The sequence below is a fragment of the Electrona antarctica genome, assembly GCF_951216825.1.
Source record: "Electrona antarctica genome assembly, chromosome: 20".
NCBI lineage: Eukaryota > Metazoa > Chordata > Actinopteri > Myctophiformes > Myctophidae > Electrona > Electrona antarctica.
In genome coordinates, this window is record NC_136801.1 from 32,422,498 (window position 1) to 32,443,808 (window position 21,311).

General features: G+C 43.0%; 1 protein-coding gene across 2 annotated transcripts in view; it reads right to left on the reverse strand.

Annotated features, from left to right (window-relative positions):
• Window positions 1-578: 578 nt before the first annotated feature.
• frrs1b (ferric-chelate reductase 1b) overlaps window positions 579-21,311 on the reverse strand; it is a 25,929-nt gene continuing 5,196 nt past the window's right edge. Inside the window, exons 6-17 of one of the 2 annotated variants that reach the window (XR_013788479.1) lie at window positions 21,292-21,311; window positions 20,434-20,532; window positions 19,268-19,412; window positions 16,741-16,854; window positions 12,194-12,309; window positions 11,690-11,776; window positions 5,611-5,708; window positions 4,947-5,005; window positions 4,234-4,377; window positions 2,159-2,217; window positions 1,363-1,513; window positions 579-1,316 (exon numbers count right to left, since the gene is read on the reverse strand). The exon at window positions 21,292-21,311 is cut by the window's right edge and continues 172 nt beyond it. Coding sequence is in view for 1 of the 2 variants with exons in the window: in XM_079489626.1 (XP_079345752.1) it covers window positions 1,424-1,513; window positions 2,159-2,217; window positions 4,234-4,377; window positions 4,947-5,005; window positions 5,611-5,708; window positions 11,690-11,776; window positions 12,194-12,309; window positions 16,741-16,854; window positions 19,268-19,412; window positions 20,434-20,532; window positions 21,292-21,311 (1,031 nt within the window). In the remaining variant the exon portion in view is untranslated. Of the gene's footprint in view, window positions 1,514-2,158; window positions 2,218-4,233; window positions 4,378-4,946; window positions 5,006-5,610; window positions 5,709-11,689; window positions 11,777-12,193; window positions 12,310-16,740; window positions 16,855-19,267; window positions 19,413-20,433; window positions 20,533-21,291 lie in introns of both variants that reach the window. The other variant, XM_079489626.1, reaches the window with a different exon arrangement.

Sequence of the window (21,311 nt, forward strand, 5' to 3'; positions counted from 1 at the left end):
GTCAGATCTGTCAAGGCTAAGTGCCTTGTCGCGCGCCCGAGCTACATTAACCGGTTTATAGCCTCTCTCTTTAAATCTGGTAGTCATGTCGGTAGATTTCTGATTACGCTACACTTACAAAGTGTAGCTTTAAAACTGTTCACTGTTCATGAGCTATGCCTGTTCAAAGTTTGCATTTTCAATTCAGTGCTATAGCGCCACACTTTGGCCAATGGTCGTGGGCTTCGCGTCCTCACCGTTTGGCATAGTCCTTTAGCATATTGGCAAGTTTCGCGAAAACCGACTCCACGGTTAAGCCAGAACTCCTATTTTTGGCGGAAGAAGAAGAAAACAGACAAATACAATACGGGCCCTTTGGTCTTGGTTAAAATAAAAATGTACTTTTGACAACCTATCTATGGCTACTGTACTGGACACTGGATCATACTTCAAAAAGAATAAATACATAAATAAATATAACATCAGACAGTCTACATTTCCCAAAAGGAAATGCATGTATTTAATTCAGTCTGACCAGAAGCCAACCCTGCCTGCCATTGGCTAGCTGATTCTAAAAGAACACACTTACAATTGGCATATCCAGCCAAAATCTACTTTTAATGAGCGCTGCAGCATGAAAATAAATGAAATAATGAATAATAGATGAATAAATAAATAAACACAACATTATAAGTTATACTACACAGTATGCGATAATGAGCTATAAACAAATCATGGACTGCCAGCATAAAGAGCCATGGAGACATTCTGATGAACTCAGCCCAAATGTTGAAAGATTTATTCTTGGAACAGTGTGATGTGTAAGTTGAATAACGTTGCTGTCGGGCAGAAACCTTGACCATATTTCAACTTGTCATATTTCTTTGGTAAATTAATGAGCTATACTTTGTCATACTAACTACAATGTCACACACAAAGGTAACAAAAACAGTTTTTCTTTCTTGTAATTTTTTGAGTGGTGCAACCACTCCAAGGAACAGCAATGTCCGTCCGTCCCTTAGAGTATGTCCTCACCTATGTGACTATGAGTAGCAGTAGGGGCAAAAGTGGCGCTGTTGTGCCAGAAACAGAGAGCGAGATAGTGTTGTACTGTTGCCTGCTAATTACAGAGAGAGAGAGAGAGAGCGAGAGAGAGAGAGAGAGAGAGAGGCAGGGGGAGAGGGGAGTTGCACCACTCAGTTCACACGGGTGTGATTTATTTAATTTTTGAAGTGAAGTTTAGTTAAATCTTTATATATATATATGTATATATATATATATATATATATATATATTTAAAGATTTAACCAATGAAAAGTATTAACAAGAGCTTGTGACTAAATTATAACTACATTTGGATCCATTGGAAAGTAGTTTTTGGACCTACAAGGATTCCGCCCGACAGCAATGGTGAATTACCGGTACATCATAACAAAGATTAAGGTTATAGCTGGATTATAGCGGTCACCATCACACCCAGGAACCCTGCATGCCCAACCAGGAAGACCACCAGCATCACAGTTTTAAACTGTACCTGAGAGAGAGAGACACAGACAGACAGACAGACAGACAGACAGACAGACAGACAGACAGACAATTAATTCAGGGGGGTTCCAGGGGGTCCCCAGCAGCAACAGTTTAATATGACATAAAACACTTCAAAAGAAGGGTCTAATTATATAATACAGATACTAAGAGACAGAATAATGTCACACAGAGTTGGATATTTTTTTACTCTATTACTTTCTTTGTGGACAATTACGGTAATCAAGTTAGAACACAATTCTACAGTAGAGCTGCAGCTATTGATTAGTGACTTTTTCCATTAATCGAAAAATCGATTATACTTGCCCGCACACAAAGGTGTCGTACAAAAACAAATATATACATTTTGAGCTTGTTGCCATTTTCACTATTTTGGTCATTTATTGAGATTTGTCATCCACAATAATATGCCCAAAATAGGGATTGATTATGAATTGATTATTTTATTAACTAATTTACAATTTGATGTTGTTAATTAAATCGATTAGTTTGATTCCGCATTCTGGAGAAATCCTTCGCAGAAAATAGCAGATTGCAAAGCGTTGTGAGCTATTTACAGTATATTCAGTGAAGATTATTTTAATAAACAGTGTGCTGTTGCAGGCCTTGTGTGTTTGGGATGTGTGACACTCACCCCTTGGTGTTTGTGACGCCCTGGATGGGATAACAAGCGCTCTTTGTCCTCACCACTTCCTGTGAACAACAGATCAACAACAACAATAAATCCAGCGCAGCGACAGTTCATTGAGACATGGAAGTCAGAAGGTTTATAATACATTACCCCGGTCCCCCCCTCATTCATTCTCTAACAGTAATTCATTCTGCTCCTTTAAATCAGCTGTCTCTCCACGTCAACTCCCTTCACACTCATTCGCTACACGCTATCTCACTCACGCCCACATTCCCTCAGTGCAAATCAGGCGGTCTTCTTAAGCAGCCTCAGCTCACTACTCATTCTACATGCTGAGCTGTCAAAGCAGTTTGTACAGCGTTGGCGTGAAATTTCCCCCACCTCCCCAGCCTCCTCCCTGTAGTATTTAAGTTCACAACTGAGCTTTTAAGCACACAACTGGCCATACACATTGATGTATTGTCTATTTTGTACTACACTTTCTCATCCACGGCTCTGGTTCCAGTGATCCAGCTGTGTGACACATTGTATTGTTCCACTTTTGCTTTGGCAATGTAAACGTATGTTTTCTCATGGCAATAAAGCCCTTTGAATTGAATTGAATTGATACACGTCATAAGTGATCGTGGAATGTGCCGTCGCTTTGAAATGACAGCGTAGTACATTCCGATTCTAGAGGCAAATCCACTCCACCACTCTGTCCTTGCATCGAATCCTCTCCTCCTCGCTGGGGGCAGGGCTAAGGACCGAGTGGAGGACGCGAGGAGAGTGAGCGTAAAAGTTGCGGTATTGGAATTTGGCTCAAGTGAAATGTGTATGAGAGGTGTATTATGGGTAATGCTAAGTGATCATTAAAGCTTAAGATGTAACAAGTTGGGCTGTTCTGTTTGTCAGTGTAATTGGGATGGACCAAATCAGAATGGCAGGAAGGGGGTTAATTGTGCTGTGTTGATGTGAAGTTGCTAAAGGATATCATATTGTTGTAGTGTATTGTTGTAGTACAATCATTAGTGGTGTAGTTCAGGGAGGTTTCATATATTTTATGAGTGTTCATGTTATGTAGAATATGGTTGAACATGGTTGAGTCCATTTAAACAGACATTTCTCTAAAAGAGAAAACCAGCACTCACGGAACTCATGTTTTAAGGCACTCTTAATTTATTTAATTGTTGACATGATATGCTGCGCAGCATATCATGTCAACAATTAAATAAATAAGTTATTTACCCGACCGCGCACCTGGTAAGAATGCTCAAGAAGTTTGAGACTGTTTGTAGTTGTGCGGGCTATACCTTCATAAAATGAGTCCAATTAAAGTCTAATTGCTCCAGCTGAGTATAAAAAGCTGTCAACAACAAAGCATTCAGTCAGTGGTAGGATAAGAGCCAGGCACCACCATGTATTTGTGTTGGAGCGCCTGTTTCAATGTAGTTTTGGTGACAGTGAATAAAACACTTTTTAATTGCACGAGCACAAGCACGTACTCTCTACTGCTTTCAGTTGCAAAATGGTACATTCATTCTCACAGAGAAAGAGGGGGTAAAACATTAATTGGCTAAAAATGGACATACACTTCAAAACATGTACTGCAAGTACCATTCTACAGAACTTGAGTTTGTCGGTATAGACAAATTCAGAAACGGGTCTCATGGTCGCAGCAAACGTATTTCCTGTAGGCGGAGACGACATACCGGTATATGCAGTGTAAACTTGCAGGTCTTCTACTACATTGAATGGTAGAGTGACTGATGTTAGTCTGCTCAAACGTTACTCTTTTACCTGCTTTTTACTAACACTAACTTTACAAAGATGCCCAGAACATCGGGATGAACCTGTGTAGTTTATGGCTGCTCCAACAGTAGTGGCAACATTCAACTTTGGAGAAAAACGGAATGTCAAAAAATACACCGCGGTGGCTGAGACCAGAGCCATAGAGTAATGGTTGAGACGAAGCAGTGAAAGGTCCTGAAAGATACATAAACGTCAGTCTTACCCAATACCCAAACATTCTGTTGTATGAACACAAGGCTGCTGTACGTTATACCTCATACTAAGCATTTAAAGTAAAAAGTCTATACCTGTCATCCTGCACATCTGAGAGTGGATGAGGAGCACCAGGTCTGTCAGAACAATCCACAGCAACCATCCACCCAGCACACAGGTGCACCAGCCCCCTGCCAACAGCAAGGCCTGCTGGGTAACACCCAGGAAGATAGTGATCACTGAGAGGAGAGGAGAGGAGAGGAGAGGAGAGGCAAGATAATCAGAGAGAGATCATGAGAGACTAGAAGACATCTTCAATCATGATGTTTTCCCGTTAACACTGAAAACAACTATTATTGAGGCCACTTTCCTCTCAGTCCTGGTCTATGGTGACATAGGATTGCTGCTCCATCACTCATAAATATGGTGATGATGATGGTAATTATGATGATGATGATGCAAACATTGGCTCATTGCCGTGGTGAGCATGGCTTTAACAATCCATCCAGCTAGTTTCTCCCTCATGTTCACCAGACAGGATCTGAACTAATTAATTATTCATTGTATTAACCCATTTTGGGCGGGAACCCCTTTTGGTGTTATAATTTAGCTATTGAAAAATAGCAGATCTACAAGCTCATAGCGCGCCACCGAGTGGCGCGCTACGAGCTTGTAGGTCTGCTATTTTTGAAAAATCGTGAAAATATTTATTTCAGAAAACTGGAGGATTTAGAAGATTTTTTTTAAATTTCAAGGTCAGGCCAAAATGGGTTAATTACTAAAAAAATGAATTCCTCCTCATGCTCACCAGCCAGGATCTGTGCCGCGCTGCCTGTCGCCAGATGCATCCAGTTGAACAGGAAGCGCCTGCGGAGAGAACGAAGGCATACTGTATCTTGGATCTTTTTTAGGCAAGCAACCTAAAAAAGCTTGATTTATAATTTATATAGTTTGCTGCACTGAGGTGGTTGTGAGCTTCTCGCTAAATCAGGGTTGTTCGTCAACTACCTTTTTTCACTAACAAAAACTACATAAAAACTAAGCCATGATGACTAAAACTATGACTAAATATACTGACAATTTCGTCAACAAATAAAAACGGAGGGACTAGCGGACAAGAGATCCAGTATAAGTCATTGTACACTTGGTTGCATGCTGAAAATAGCCGATCTACAAGCTCACAACGCGTCGAGCTTGTAGATCGGCTATTTTCAGCAAGTGTAAAAACAGTCATTACGATGGCATCAACGCCCACCAAAATACATTTTAGTCGACTAAAATCTTATGATATTTAGTCGACTAAAACTAGACTAACACTAAAACATTCCAGGTGACTAAAATGTGACTGAAACTAAATGAAAACTATTGAAGAGAGACTAGGACTACAACTAAAATAAAAATGTGCTGCCAAAAACAACACTGGCGTGAATCAGGTGATGTGTTACTTGGAAAGGGTATACGTCTAGTCTTACCGGGAGGATTCTGGAGCGGGTCGGAACACGGCCATGACTGGTTGGACGATGGACAGAACCATGACACTACATCCTGTGTAGGAATGAGAACTTGCACGCTGCATGACAAAACACACACACACACACACACACACAGAGAGAGATTAGTACTCACATGCTCAGTAAGTATTCACAATACGCACACACCCGTTACTCAGGTATTCAGCAGCAGCACTCATGAAAGTGATTCTAACCCTGACAGCATGAAAAATATATATCCTGTTGTTGGTTTGAAAATGCACACAGGTAACTGTTGACTGAATTATTACTGGAACATGTTGCAATGGGGCCATCTAGTGGCCGCAATGAAACCACAAGTTCGTAGGAGGAGGTATAAGAAGACTTCAGGGTTGGATTTGGGATGGGAGGGGGGTGGTGGGTAAATGTCAATGAATCTTCTTTTGATGCTCTTTTGATCCTCTCCTCTGCTATATTGTATAATTATTATACAGTATATCATATTATGCTGCCTGTCCTTTCAGTTCTTGTTTGACAGCAACAACAACTAAAATGGTAAATGGTGCATTTATATAGCGCCTTTATCCAAGGCGCTTTACATAGATTGTGCATTACATTCACCCATTCACACACTAGGGCTGACCTTCGATCACGCTTTTGATGATCGACGCTTCGAAACGAATAGCGATCGATCGTCGACGCTTCGTCATCCGACGGGGGGGGGGGTTGCGCGGCGAGCAGTGACGCACAATGAATTAACGCCAGGGCTCCACCGGACGCGGTGCGTCTCCGTCGCGTAGGTCAAAAAAGCACCGGTTCAATTGTAATGCACGCGTTAATGTCACGCAACGCGGGCAGTGGAGCCACCCTTCATTGATTAAAAAGGGAACATTCCCTGACGGTGACGGAGACGCGACGCTGACGCGCCCGGTGGAGCCCCGGTGTAAAATAAATAAAACAACGATATAGCAGAGAGAAACGCATGCTTGGATTGGTCTCAATTATTTTATTTAACAATAAGCAACAATTGTTGCTTTGACCCAATAAACATCCGACCGTAACAAGTCAACATTAAATAAAACTGCCTGACACAGGCATTACCTCTCAAATAAAAAATATATAATCCAAAGCAGCACAGGACGAACAGCATTTTGCATTTATAATTGAAATAAACTCAGAGGCTTCGTGGAAACAGCACACGCAAGTGTAAAGGAAAGGCATTTTCCTGATCTTGCCGTAAAATTAAGTGAAATAAAACGTCATTTAATCGAGGCTTTATGACAGCAGCGAGGTGCTGCCAAATGCCACTCAGTTGCGCAAATATAGGTCAGATCAATTAGCCGAGCGGAGCAGCTTCTCACTGACCAGCTCTTCTTAAAGTTTACTTAGCCTACTTTAATAATATGACATAGTGTTGGATCTCCATCCTCCAGACAAACAAACCTTGGATTATAATTGGATTATGCCTATAATTCTTCTTTTTTCAAACCAGCACGAGCCACAACAAGGTAAGAAACTATATAATGATTCACTGTTCGCACAGCACCCAGGCAGGTATTCTTAATCGCGTCGCATTCCCATCAAAGTAGCACACTAACTTTGTGATCAACCTTCTTCATTTGCTTATTGTATTTGTAAAAAGCAACACTGTATTAAGACATGGCAGTATAATATTGGTAGAGAGAGAGAGGAGCCGTTCCTTTTCAACTAATAAAAAAATGCCGTCTGCGACTCCGTGAGGCCCTGTGCGGCCGCAACTAACAAACAAACTTCGGGAGAGAACGCACTTTTCATGGCCACGGACAATAAAACTAACGAGAGCACTCAGCACAGAGCAGCAGTCTACTGCGGAGAGAGGAAAATTACAAAACCAAATGAGAGCTGTTTCGGTTTGTGACATGACGTGCTGCGAGCTCGCAGATCTACGCTTCATGCAACAAATGCACCGTACGTTCGTTCTATTAAAGGGTAGATCGCTACCGTTTAGGGGCTGGGAGCAGCCCCCAAACGGGAGCGGATCTACCGTTTATAGAACGAACGTACCGATATGCTGTGAGCTTAGCCTGTTGCTAACGTGACCCCCCTCTCTCTCTCTGCGCCTCTCTCTCTCTCTCTCTCTCTCTCTCTCTCTCCCTCTCTCTCCCCCCCCCTCCCCCCCTCCCCCCCCCCCCCCCCCCGTTGAAGTTGCAATAGTTGGATCACTGCAGTGCATTTAGCTCCCCTCTTGTATTTTAAAATGTAACCAAACGTTCCACCCACGGCGCAAATTTATGTTAGTCGCAAACTACAGCAAGCCGCCTTTGTTTTAAATTGTCCCCCATTCGCACGTCGGCAAAGCCGTTCACACCTATGGCTGGAGATGCGCGTTTTCAATACCGGCGGCCTCGTCTCACCGTGCTGCGCGCATCACGTGATTAAATAAAATGTGGTATCGGATTGGTGCGGGGCGTACTTGAGTGAGGGGGGAGAGGGGAGGAGGCGTTGCGAGGTCTGCGAGGCGCCAGCATGCAGTATGGCTCGCGGACCAAATGGGGCCGGCTCGCGGACCAAAAGCGGCCGCTTTTTTTTTTTAATGACTATTCGATTTTTTATTTCAAGATCGATTCCCGTGCATATCGATCGATCGTCGATTAATCGATTTTTTTGGGTCAGCCCTATCACACACACATTCATACACCGATTGCGGCCATGCAAGGTACCAACCAGCACATCGGGAGCAATTTGGGGTTCAGTGTCTTGCCCAAGGACACTTCGACATGTAGACGGGAGGAGCCGGGATTCGAACCGCCGACCCATGGATCATTGGACGACCTGCTCTACCTCTTGAGCCACAACTGCACCTGAGAGGCCTGCCCTGGAGTCTCAGACCAGCTAGGCCTTGGTTTTAGTTGGTTATGCATTGATGAAGTGAGTTCACTGTTCATCACTGTTTTCATATGCTCTCTTATGTGTTGCCTTTTAATACCGAGTTGGTGTTGGCTAGACCCCACTCCCGCAGCAACTATTCACATTGTGATGAATGTTACAGCTACCTGTTTGTCTCAAAACTGTATAAAGATTGTGTGTAATGTGCAGCACATAATGTACTTATTGTAGTATTCATGGAAATGCAGTAAGCACTAACCTATTGAGAATATTGAATGTCACTTGGATGTTTGTCATAATGTTTGCTTTAGTACTATTAATGCTAAGTGCTAATGAGTGCTAATGATTGTTAAGTATACCCAATTGTTGTCAATATTGATAAATGTGATGTCATGAATGGTAAATGGTGCATTTGTATATAGCGCTTTTATCCAAAGCACTTTACATAGATTGTGCATTACTGTACATTCACCCATTGGCATTCACACACACATTCATACATTGATGGCGGAGGGGAACCATGCAAGGCACCAACATGCACTTCGGGAGGGGTTCAGTGTCCCGGGATCGAACTGGGAACCTCGCGGTGCATCCAGCTCCTCATGATTGGATTGTAATTATATTGTAAACATAGTCGTGAAGCCTCATCCTCTCCTTGCCCAAATGTTCATGTGTGCACAGGAACAATAAAAGGCTTAAACACAACACAGTTGTCCATACAATCTTATTCTTAACACATTTTGACCTGGGAACGATTCTGCAAATGTCTTCTAAATCCTGACTGTTTTCTTGAAAAAGCTATGTTTTTCTATGTCAGTCGTTCTCAAACACTTTCATGTCACTTTTCACGATTCTTCAAAAATAGCAGACCTACAAGCTCGTAGCGCGGCACTCGGTGCCGCACTATGAGCTTGTAGATCTGCTATTTTTCAATAGCTAAAGCATTACATAATGCAACACCAAAAGGGGTTCCCGCCCAGAATGGCTTAAGCGATGTACCACAGTGATGTTTCAATATCCTGTGAACCGGTCTTAGAACTCTACTTTGCACAAAGGCATGCATGCGTATGCACAGCGCTTCATCCCACAACGAAGTATGAATCACACGTGACCACTTTAAGCCCTCTAGTCTACACTTAGTGAACTGGACAGGACTTTGCTCTGCATGTGCTCAGTCCACTCTTTGCCAACAAACAGCAGATCTACAAGTATCTACAACGCAGCTATCCTTTTGTCAGACTTTCCCCTAGCTGCAGAATTGGGTGGTTAAGACTTTCACGTGATCAGAGGGATCAGACAGCTATATAAAAAAATCAGACCCATCTGTACTGTACTGTACTGTACTGTACTGTACTGTACTGTACTGTACTGTACTGTACTGTACTGTACTGTACTGTACTGTACTGTACTGTACTGTACTGTACTGTACTGTACTGTACTGTACAAGCCCTCCTCCCTGGCCTGTGTGTGTGTGTGTGTGTGTGTGTGTGTGTGTGTGTGTTAGGCCGCGCAACAGTGACGCTTGGTGGTCAACAAACGCTATTTCCGTACTCGGACGGACACAGGGACAGACCCAGCCAGCCATGCAGCCAGGGACACACATCATCGCTGTGTTTAGGAGCGGCCATATAGCACCACTCAAAAACCAGGCAGCTAATCCACTGGTTGGTGTGTTAGCCTGCACTTCATGACTCACTCACAGCAAGCAATGACACTAGTCTGGCTGTGTGGACTGCATTTAGCACTGTCTCACACTGTCTCTACTGCCAACGGTGTCACCCACAGCGGTGGACAAAGTATAGGCCTATGTATGTACTCACTGCTCAAGTAAATGCTACAGTATTCAACAGTACACATTACGAAGTACATTTTCAAATTATTGTTAATATATTATCTGATATTTTATTATATATAATACATATATTTTTGGTATTATTTTGGCACCCAAGAGTCCAAATGTAGTGTATATATGTAGAGTTAAAAGTGCAATATTTCTGTTTGAAATGTAGCATAATTCAAATGATCAGCTTGAAAAAACAAAAACACTAAAACACAAAAATAGTATACAGTACTCAAGTAAAATGTACTTAGTTACTGTCTACCACTCTCTCTCTCTCTCCGACAAACAGCATGTGACGCTGAGACTGAGTCACCCATTCTTAGACACACACACACACACACACACACACACACACACACACACACACACACACACACACACACACACACACACACACACACACACACACACACACAGGAAGCAGAGAACATGCAGAGCAGAGAGGATTCTGGGATTGTTCGAGATGAGTTGAACGGCCAGACAGATGGGTGGACAGGTGGAACACACACACGCACACATGCGCACACGCACACACACACACGCACGCACGCACGCACGCGCACACACATGCACACACACACGCACACACACACACACACACACACACACACACACACACACACACACACACACACACACAAAAGGTGCCTGCCAGTGAGGGTGAGTATACACACAAGTCCCCCACAGTCATAAGGAGCCAGTCAGGTGGAAACCTCATGTCTCATGTCATTTCAGGATTAAAAAAAATAAGCGAAGAAAGCAGATAAACAAACAAACCAAGAAAACTCAAAGATAAAAGTTAAAAAAAGGAGATAAGAGGTGTGTGCAACAGCAACGATGTAGTGCAGTGGTTTTCAACCCTTTTCACATAAAGGTCCATTATTTATTCGTCATTTGAGTCATTTAATTCGTCATTTAGCCTCCCAAAACTAAAGAATATTGTATTGTCGTTGGAAGATTCTGTCCACAATTCCATGCTGTATTGATGTGGTATACCATTAGGAGAGATAACAAAGAATTTAACTTTTGAGAGTGTAAAATGAAACCAAATGGACCCGCAGGGTTCATTTGGTTTCATTTCACGCTCTCAAGAGTTAAAGATCTATCATTTAGCTGGGGACCACCTGGTACCCCCTCATCTTTGATTCTATACTTACTATATGCACTATATGCGCCCAGACCTCTGTTAATGCTATGGTGTCTCATGTCTGTTGTTGTCCTGTACTGTTTGTTTTGTTTGTATGTTTTAAACCACTACTTAGCTGTAAACCTAATTGCCCTTCTGGGACACTAATAAAGACCTTGAACCTTGAACCTTGACCACTGGTTGAAAACCACTGATGTATTATATTGATACAGTATACTAATTAAGGTTACCTGACTCCATCCTCCTCTGTATATGAACGGCAGAATGAACGCAGCACAGGTCACACTCACAGCCAGCACCATCAGCCCTCGATGCACCTAGAGCAACAATTAAATGTTTAGCAGTTTTTATTTTTACATTTTTTGTTACAATACGTTTTAAATAGCTATATATTGTGACAGTAATCTTTGCTATAGAGTGTTTGTTCAGTAACTAGGGGTCGGGATACCATATGTTCAGGTCGGTAATGCCAGTTTTTCAGGATGACTTTGTTATGACTTTGGAACTGGAACATAACATTGAAGCTGATAAATGGACACTTTCCTGATTGATTAAAATTGGCAAACCACCTGAACATTTATTTTCTGTTTATTAAAGACAGGGTGATAAAATATCAAAAGATTAAAAAAAAAAAATCTTTTCAAATCAACAAAAGAATTTTTTTTCCCCAACGAATATATGAAAAAATTAAAAAAATGAATAAAAAACGAGTTGAAAGCAGACATCATTCGGACCTGGAACCAGGGCTTGTGTCCCAGCAGTGTGGTGTGTGTCCACTGCTCTTTGTAATGTCGAGCCACCAGCACTCCTGTGCTGACCAGCACCATCCAAGCACACAGCATCAGTACCCCTGTGAACACATGCATAGTCCATGAGCCAGACATTTTTCTTGCACCCTATGGGTGCTTAGATTGACATGCACAAGGACACAAAAGGACTCTTTTTAAGTGGTGCAAACCACTTCCTTAAGTGACTATGTGTGTGGGTAGTTGGCTGGCTGGGTATGTATGTCTGAGCACGAAAACAGCATGGTTGTAACTCTGTCATTTCTCAAGCGTTTCGGACGCGGGGCGGCTCACCGGAATCGGGCCGGCACCCTGGGTGTGTTCCTGTGTCTGGACCCCCCCCCCGGGGACCCCCACACAGAGTTGCACCACTTACTTCACATGGGGGTGATTTTTTTTCACAATTTGGTGCTTAGACATACGAACTACGGTATAGTATATCATTAATATACCTTAGAGTTGTTGTATGGAAATAATAAAATATAGTCCCCACCTTCTGTTTAGCCTGGAAGTGGAGGTCTAGAATATGGGGTCATGTGATCAGTGACATACTGTAGTGACGGTGTACTCTTATTTGACATGTTGGTGAACCAGTGTTGACTACGTTTTTTCACTGACGAAAACTAAATGAAAACTAAGCTATGATGACTAAAACTAAGACTGAATATATTGACAATTTCGTCAACAAATAAAAACTAGACTAAAATGTTAGGAAGGGACTAGTGGACAAGAGATCCAGTATAAGTCATTTTACACTTGGTTGCATGCTGAAAATAGCAGATCTACAAGCTCACAACGCGTCGCGCTGCGACGCTACATACTAATTCCTTGTGCTTATAACCACGCCCCCTGGCAAGTTAAGTTTACTGAGGTTAAGGTTAGGTTTCTGGTTTAAGGACTTCAGTGTTTTGTACCATACTATTGTATGAGTATCGAACAAAGAATGTTTGCTTCCGCCATCTTTGTTGAAGAAGAGTCTGGGCAATTAAGATTTAGTCTTACTAGAAGTACTAAAAGTTTTTCAATCTTATATTTAGATTTAGTCTGGCTTAATCTAGTCACCTCTGAGGTAGGTGTCTGGAGGTCAATGATTAAAGTGTGATTACCTTTGAGGGGATTAAATCCACCCATCAAGCCCATTAGTGTCAACCTCAGACCATCAGATCATGGTCTGATTTTGAATCTAAATGGCTTTGTGTTAGGGTTAGGTTTAGGTATAGTTTTACTGAGTTTAAGGTTAGGGTTAGGGTTAGGTTTAGGCTGTCAATCACAGCGACTGGCCAATCACAGCGCCGACTGCACAACCCGTGTAGGCTTTATTATGCCGTCACTGCGAAGCGTTGTGAGCTTGTAGATCTGCTATTTTCAGAAAGTGTAAAAACAGTCATTAAGACGGCATCAAGGCCCGCCAAAGTACATTTTAGTCGATTAAATCAACTGTAGATTTAGTCGACTAAAATCATTATGACATGAAATCATTATGACTGAAACTAGACTACGGTCACATTCCCACCTAATACTTTGGTAGACTCGATGCGAATGGGCGGAGAACTTGGGATTCTTGCATGCATATTTAATTTGCTGCGGTTTGCCTTCACACTGTCATCCGCAGCAATTGGAAACGCAGCAGGGGGGACCTTTATCAATGTGTTCCATTCATAAACTAGCCTACACAGTGAAATCTATGGTGATAAAATTATACTCATAACGTTCATGTGTCGTGCCGTCTGGGACTGGAACCCCCCCCCCCCCCCCTCTCTTTCTCTCTCTCTCGCTCTCTCTCTCTCTCCGCACGCAGCCACGCACTGTTCTTTTGTGCATGGAGGCACAGCGCTGAGCGCACTGATATAACAGACAGCAGCTCAAAATGTTTACAAGTGTATCGAGATGAAAGTCCCTACTCCCCAGTCCCCACACAGTGACAGCACTCCATGTTTACGGGACGCACAGACAGACAGACAGAATATTCTGTAGGCTATAATACACTGCAGTGTTTTTATGTGTTTCCTTAAGAAATTGATTAATGTACTCGTCCTCATTTCGATCAGGGCTTCAGTCTCCTCATTCGACCACGTCTATCCACTGTAACGGGACATCTTTGCGCTGCGTAAAATATGCCTTCTCCGTCTCCAACTGTGTTCATTATAAGCAATATGCACCTTCAATACAGAACTTGGTCAAAATTAATATAACATACACAAATGTTATGAAACAAATCCTGCAGTTACATTAACAAGGTAGTCTCTACTACAGAATGTCAGCTGGACAACAGGACAACATAATAGCTATATGTAACAGTAGTTACTTCGATTCTCCACCAGGTGATGCAAACGGTCCTTTGTTGCCAAATGTGTTGAACCAACACCACACAGTTTTAATGTTTTATAGAATAAGTGCTACTCTGGTATGCAGGTGAATTGCTTTTTGGCATTATGATTAGTAGAGAATGTGTACATAACCTTCGTTCATTGCTTTTAAATGCGTTTTAATGGTCCGGATTCTATTCAAATTGTTATTGGTTTCTGGCCGGACACGTGACCAGGAAGCGCCAATAAGAAACGGGCTGGCTACTTGTTTATCTTTCTTCTTAAAATACAAGGCATACACGTCGATTAAATTACGCGTTATACTTGTTTATTGCAGAGTGCGTTGTTTATATTTTAGTGTGATGTGATACACTTTTTAAAAAAAAAGTTAAAATATAAGTTAACCACAACGACCACGGTCATTGCCGAGAGTGACTATCCCTTTCCGAAAGCCACATGGTTATCGCTTCTCGGCCTTTTGGCTAAGATCAAGTGTAGTATCTGTTCTTATCAGTTTAATATCTGATACGTCCCCTACCCGGGGACTATATATTAAATTGATTTTTGGAACTGGGAGATGGAATAGGGGCTTGCTCCGTCCACTCCACGCATCGACCTGGTATTGCAGTATCTCCAGGAACGGTGCACCCCCCTCACTTGTGAAAAGAAAAATAACGTGATTCCTAATGTATTTGTCCGACTATAACGGAGAAATATTAAACGCTGTTTAGACGGAAATTCATTTTTTGCACAGTAGACTTGACTAGAGCCTAACCTGCCAGTCACACTGAGATGAGATCCCATGGTGACAGGAGTGACGCTGTGCTGTGAGTAAACTGACAACGCTTGGCTTTCTGACATCCCTTTCTCACAATCTAGGCTACAACAATACATCTCACATTAGGACAAGTGGCGAAGTAGAAACGTGGAGAGCAGAAGATAGTGTGTTTTGGACAAACAGGCTAGCATTGGTGTTGATTTGTCTCAAATGGAGTCTGTATGGCTGAAGATAAATGAACACATGACGTCGGTGGGAGAGGAGTTATTGTGTGTTTTGGACAAACAGCGTGGTGTTGATTTGTGTCAGCTGAAGCTTCATGTGTTTGTGTTGTGAGCGCCTCAGTGTGGCCATAGAGGGCATGTGCAACCTCTTCCAGAGAGAGATGGAGACACTAAATCTCAGACGTGCCTGTTTGCATTGCCTTGCATGCTGTGTGCTACTATGTGTTGAGTCTGTCACTCACTTTGAGTTATTTATGGCGTTGTCTTTCTGTTAGAATCCAACTATGTTAACTTAAGAACTCTGGACATATTAGGACATTGTTTATTAACTGTGCTGCATGTCTGTCACCCCACAGTCACAGACCACATTTTGTTATTATCACACAGTGATTATAACCAGTTTAACTTTAACTTTAATATCGTGGTGGTTTCTATAGTATGTGTATAGCCCAGGAAGGTAGACATTGGCGATCTTGCATTATAAAAGGGTCGGTGTCAGGGGGAAAACGGTCCAAATTTTGCAGGTGTGCGAGGCGGGGGGGAGGGGGGGGCAACCAGAAGATAGTTGTGAGTAGGGCAACAAAAACATCAGCTACAGCCTTGCACAGACTGTAGAACAAATTGTAGTGGGCTAACTGCATTTTTAAAGATTATTTTCCCCATTGTACCTGGTTTATGTCCAGGTACATACTGACAACAACAACAACAACAGCAAGACGGCAACTGGGCAGGCAGGGCATCCACACCATGTCACTGGTCACAGACTTGTAATAGACTTATAGACACACCACAACTGTACTGGTTCTCAAAATGCAAAGGCACACTAAAGGTGCTGTGAAAAATTCATGCAGTTAATTGAATACAATCTATTTGAGATAGACTTCATGATTAATCTAATACATCTGTATTTCATTTTAATAATCCATCTGTAGTAGACTTAATCGGGTAAGGATTGCTGGCTTTGCGGAGTCTATGTTAGCAGTGTTTTGCCTTGAAATCTGTGGAAAACAACACATCTGTGTAACTTTGCTCAAAAGTGGAGGGGATGTCCCCCCCTCTTCAGCGCAAAAGTGGAGGGGATATCCCCCCCAACTCGTTCCGCGCGCGCTATGCGCGCGCAAATACCCCCAAAAATATCCCCCCCAGTTATAAAATGCTATCTGCGCCCCTGATCCGTGGTGAACAAACCGTGCATTTTGATGAGCAGTGGTGAGTGGGAACCGGTCAGATCACGTGGCGGTCCGGTGATCAGGGTCTGATCGCTGGAGATCAGAGGCTGACGCTCGTGTCTGTAGATCAGACCTGTGGAAGACAGTCACATTTTCATTATCATCGCTGTCGGACAGAAACCTTTGTATCTTCATATTTCAACTTTAATGATTTTTATTTGACTGTATTTTATTTATACATTAATCAACGCCCTATACTTCGTTATAGTACAGTGTCAGACAAAGGTAGCAAAAATGCGTCACATCACGACACATTGTGACTTGTGTCTAAATAATATTAACTACATTGGATCCACGGGAATGCAGTTACTTTTTTTTTACACTTCCTGAAAAGTAACCGCGTTAGACATTTGGACCGACGGCGAAAATATTTGACATCCAGAAATCCAGAAAATCACAGCAATTGTGTTCCGGCTTGGATCCGTGTGATCTCTGTCTGACAGATTCTACAGTGTTTGCCCCAGAGGCAAAAGCAAAAGGAAAATGTATTATTTCTCCCCTTTTTTAACCGAATGGGTCTCAGATTGGGATCAGTGGAAACAACATATAGTATATTTTAAGTTCTTATATATTGGTATCGCTTTTTTTAATATCAATGTTATATTATCATTTAAATCTTAGTGTTTTGCCAATTAACCCATTTTGAGCGGGAACCCTTTTTGGTGGTTACATACATTATGTTATAATTTAGCTATTGAAAAATGCGCTATGAACTTGTAGGTCTGCTACTTTTGGGAAAAAATTATTTAGAAAACTTTTTAATTTTCGACGTCAGGCCTGAATGGGTTAATAGGGGGCCCACCCCGCCTGCAATAACCTCAAGGCCCACCTGTTGACAATCAGTGGTTCTATGAACACATCACCATTCAGAGAGCCTCTCAGCCTCTCTACAAGCAGCTCTCCAATCAGCTCATAACACATCCCATAATATCCAATCAACAACAGCGCAATCGATGGTTGCTTCAGACTGTCAAGTGGACGGAAGCAATCATTCCACACTGTCAAAATAACAAGTCGTCCAGCACTCCCATGATACGTGTGTGTCACAGTGTGTGTGTGTGTGTGTGTGTGTGTGTGTGTGTGTGTGTGTGTGTGTGTGTGTGTGTGTGTGTGTGTGTGTGTGTGTGTGTGTGTGTGTGTGTGTGTGTGTGTGTGTGTGTGTGTGTGTGTGTGTGTGTGTGAGAGAGTGAGTCACCACCACATGCACGCACAAAGGCTGATTTGCATGCATGCACGCTAGTGTGCATGCTTGTGTGCACGCACGCGCACACAGACACACACACACACACACACACACACACACACACTTTGAGGCACATGCAGAGCCAGCCACCCAGCTGTGTTCAAAACTATCAGTAGTTCCCACAACCAGAGCTGGAAAGTACAAAGCTGTACAATGTTGAGGTACATTTACTTCTACTTTTGGTACATTAAGTACATATTAATGCCAATGGCCCTTTTTACTCAAGTAGAATTTTGATTACAGGACATTCTTATTTTAGCATACATTGTGGCATTGCTGTTATTACTTATTGACTTATAGTCACTGTATTTTGCATATAATATATGCAAAAATGCACAAATTGCACATATGTGAAATTTGTCCTCTGCATTTGACCCATCCTATAACTACAGTGAGCAGCCATTAGTATGTCGCTCAGGGAGCAGTTAGGAGTTACAGTATGTGTCTTGCTCAGGGACACTGTGGGGCCTGGAATCGAACCTGGAACCTTCGGCTTCCCAGTCCCAGTTTGCTAATTATTCAGCTATGGCCGTCCCAAACTGCAACTTCTTCCACCACTGCCACAACCTGACGTGTCACACGACACAGATTCACATTGTGGTGAATGTGTGGAGTCACGGTGGTGTGGAGTCACGGTGGTGTGGAGTCACTTACTTGGAACTATAATAAAGAGGTGATTCATTGATTCTGTGGTTAAAATACAATCTGGGAAGTGCAGTCTTTGAACCCACTGTACTGTTTAAACACTCAAACTGGAACTATGAACTTCACTTCTCCTATGTTGTGAGCTTGTAGACGTGCCTGTGGATTAGATGCTATAATTAGTTGTTTGTAGGATAGATGTACTTGTAGATTCGCTATTTGTCGTACGAGAAGTACGTATGTAGGTAGGGCTTAGTGTGTGCGTGCATGTGCCTGTGTTTGTGTACCGGGTATATACATGTGTGTGTGCGTGCACATGCATGTGTGGAAGGGTCTCCTTTTTTATAAGATGTAAGAAGAATGACCGCTACAGTATATGGAGTGGTCGGGATCAGGTGTGGCCCTTGTTGATTCTTGTAGAAATAATGCTCCAACATTTCAGTGTTTCTATCTGTGTGAGTAAGTCAGATTTGGTTCTCAAACCATGCTGCAACCATTTACACATGTGCACGCACGCACGCACGCACGCATGCACGCACGCACGCACGCAAGCACGCACGCACGCACGCACGCACACTAACACACACATTAACACTCTCACCATCGTGAGCTTTGCCGTGGGCCAGAAACAGGAAGTAGGTGTGGTTTAAGTGGAACCTGTTCTCTTGCTGGGGGAGGATGTTTCTATGGAAACGACACTGGATGATGCCGTCGGACAGTCTCCAGGCTCGCTCCCACAGAGAGTCCTGAAAACACACAAACACAGCCCATGAGTTTATCACAGTTTAACCCAGTTCAACCAAGTTCAACCAAGTTCAACCCAGTTTAACCCAGTTTAACCCAGTTCAACCCAGTTCAACCAAGTTTAACCCAGTTCAACCCAGTTCAAAACTTCAACCCAGTTCAACCCAGTTCAACCCAGTTCAACCCAGTTTATCACAGTTTAACACAGTTTAACCCAGTTTAACCCAGTTCAACCCAGTTTAACCCAGTTCAACCCAGTTCATCACAGTTTAACACAGTTTAACACAGTTCAACACAGTTCAACCCAGTTCAACCCAGTTTAATCCAGTTTAATCCAGTTCAACCCAGTTTAACCCAGTTTAACCCAGTTCATCACAGTTTAACACAGTTCAACCCAGTTCAACCCAGTTTAACCCTTTTTTCACCTTATGTACATACAATACCTGTACTGTTTATGCTACAATATCATAAATATCTGTGTTCTTTATCTTGACCCGTTTCTTTCTTTCCTATGTTTTCTGTGTGTGTGTGTGTGTGTGTGTGTGTGTGTGTGTGTGTGTGTGTGTGTGTGTGTGTGTGTGTGTGTGTGTGTGTGTGTGTGTGTGTGTGTGTGTGTGTGTGTGTGTGTGTGTGTGCGTGCGTGCGTGCGTGCGTGCGTGCGTGCGTGCGTGCGTGCGTGCGTGCGTGCGTGCGTGCGTGCGTGCGTGCGTGCGTGCGTGCGTGCGTGCGTGCGTGCGTGCGTGCGTGCGTGCGTGCGTGCGTGCGTGCGTGCGTGCGTGCGTGCGTGCGTGCGTGCGTGCGTGCGTGCGTGCGTGCGTGCGTGCGTGCGTGCGTGCGTGCGTGCGTGCGTGCGTGCGTGCGTGCGTGCGTGCGTGCGTGCGTGCGTGCGTGCGTGCGTGCGTGCGTGCGTGCGTGCGTGCGTGCGTGCGTGCGTGCGTGCGTGCGTGCGTGCGTGCGTGCGTGCGTGCGTGCGTGCGTGCGTGCGTGCGTGCGTGCGTGCGTGCGTGCGTGCGTGCGTGGTACCTCAGCTTCCAGTGCAGGGTTAGTGCGTCCAGTGAGATATGCAGGACTGATGTGAACTGCGTCTCCGTCTCTCACACACAGATACGCGTCATCATTTCCCTGCAAAATACACAAACAACACAACACCGCCAGAGTACCACTGTTCAAAAAAAGCAAACCAATTTTGATATGAATAATACCGCGTTACCGGTAGTGGAGTAAAAGTACAATATTTTCCTCTGAGATAGAAGTATAAGTTGAAGTTGGAAATACTCAAGTAAAGTACAAATACCTAAACCCATTCTGAACCTTTTGGATTGAAAAATAGCAGATCTACAAGCTCGTAACTATGAGCTTGTAGATCTGCTATTTTTGAAAAATCGTGAAAATGTGGTGCAAATCTTTGAATATATATTCTTTCAGAGCGAACGTTTTTAACTCAAATCTTTGCTTCTGGGGGGTCTCTGGAACAACATATTTTCAGATGCGGGTCGGCGGCCAATTTCATATATTTTTGGGGGTCATTGACATAAAAATGTTTGAGAACCACTGACATAGAAACATGGGTTTTTTGAGAAAACTGTCATGATTTAGAAGGGACTACAGATGTAAATTAGCTTATAGCTAACTCTGGCCCATTTACATGGCTGTGAAAACTGACGTGTTGATTAATGAGCATTGTCCCTGTCAAATAAATAAATAAATGGGTTAAGTACAGTACTCAAGTAAATGTACTTAGTTATACTTTCTACCCCTGCACAGCACTTGAGTACATCTACTTAGTTACTTTACACGACTGAAAACTGTACATAATAAGTGAGACTGAGACTTTTCAGGGACGCCTGGTGGGATTTTCAGGTACTTGGCCACCCTGCCTACCATCCACTTGTCCAGGGACA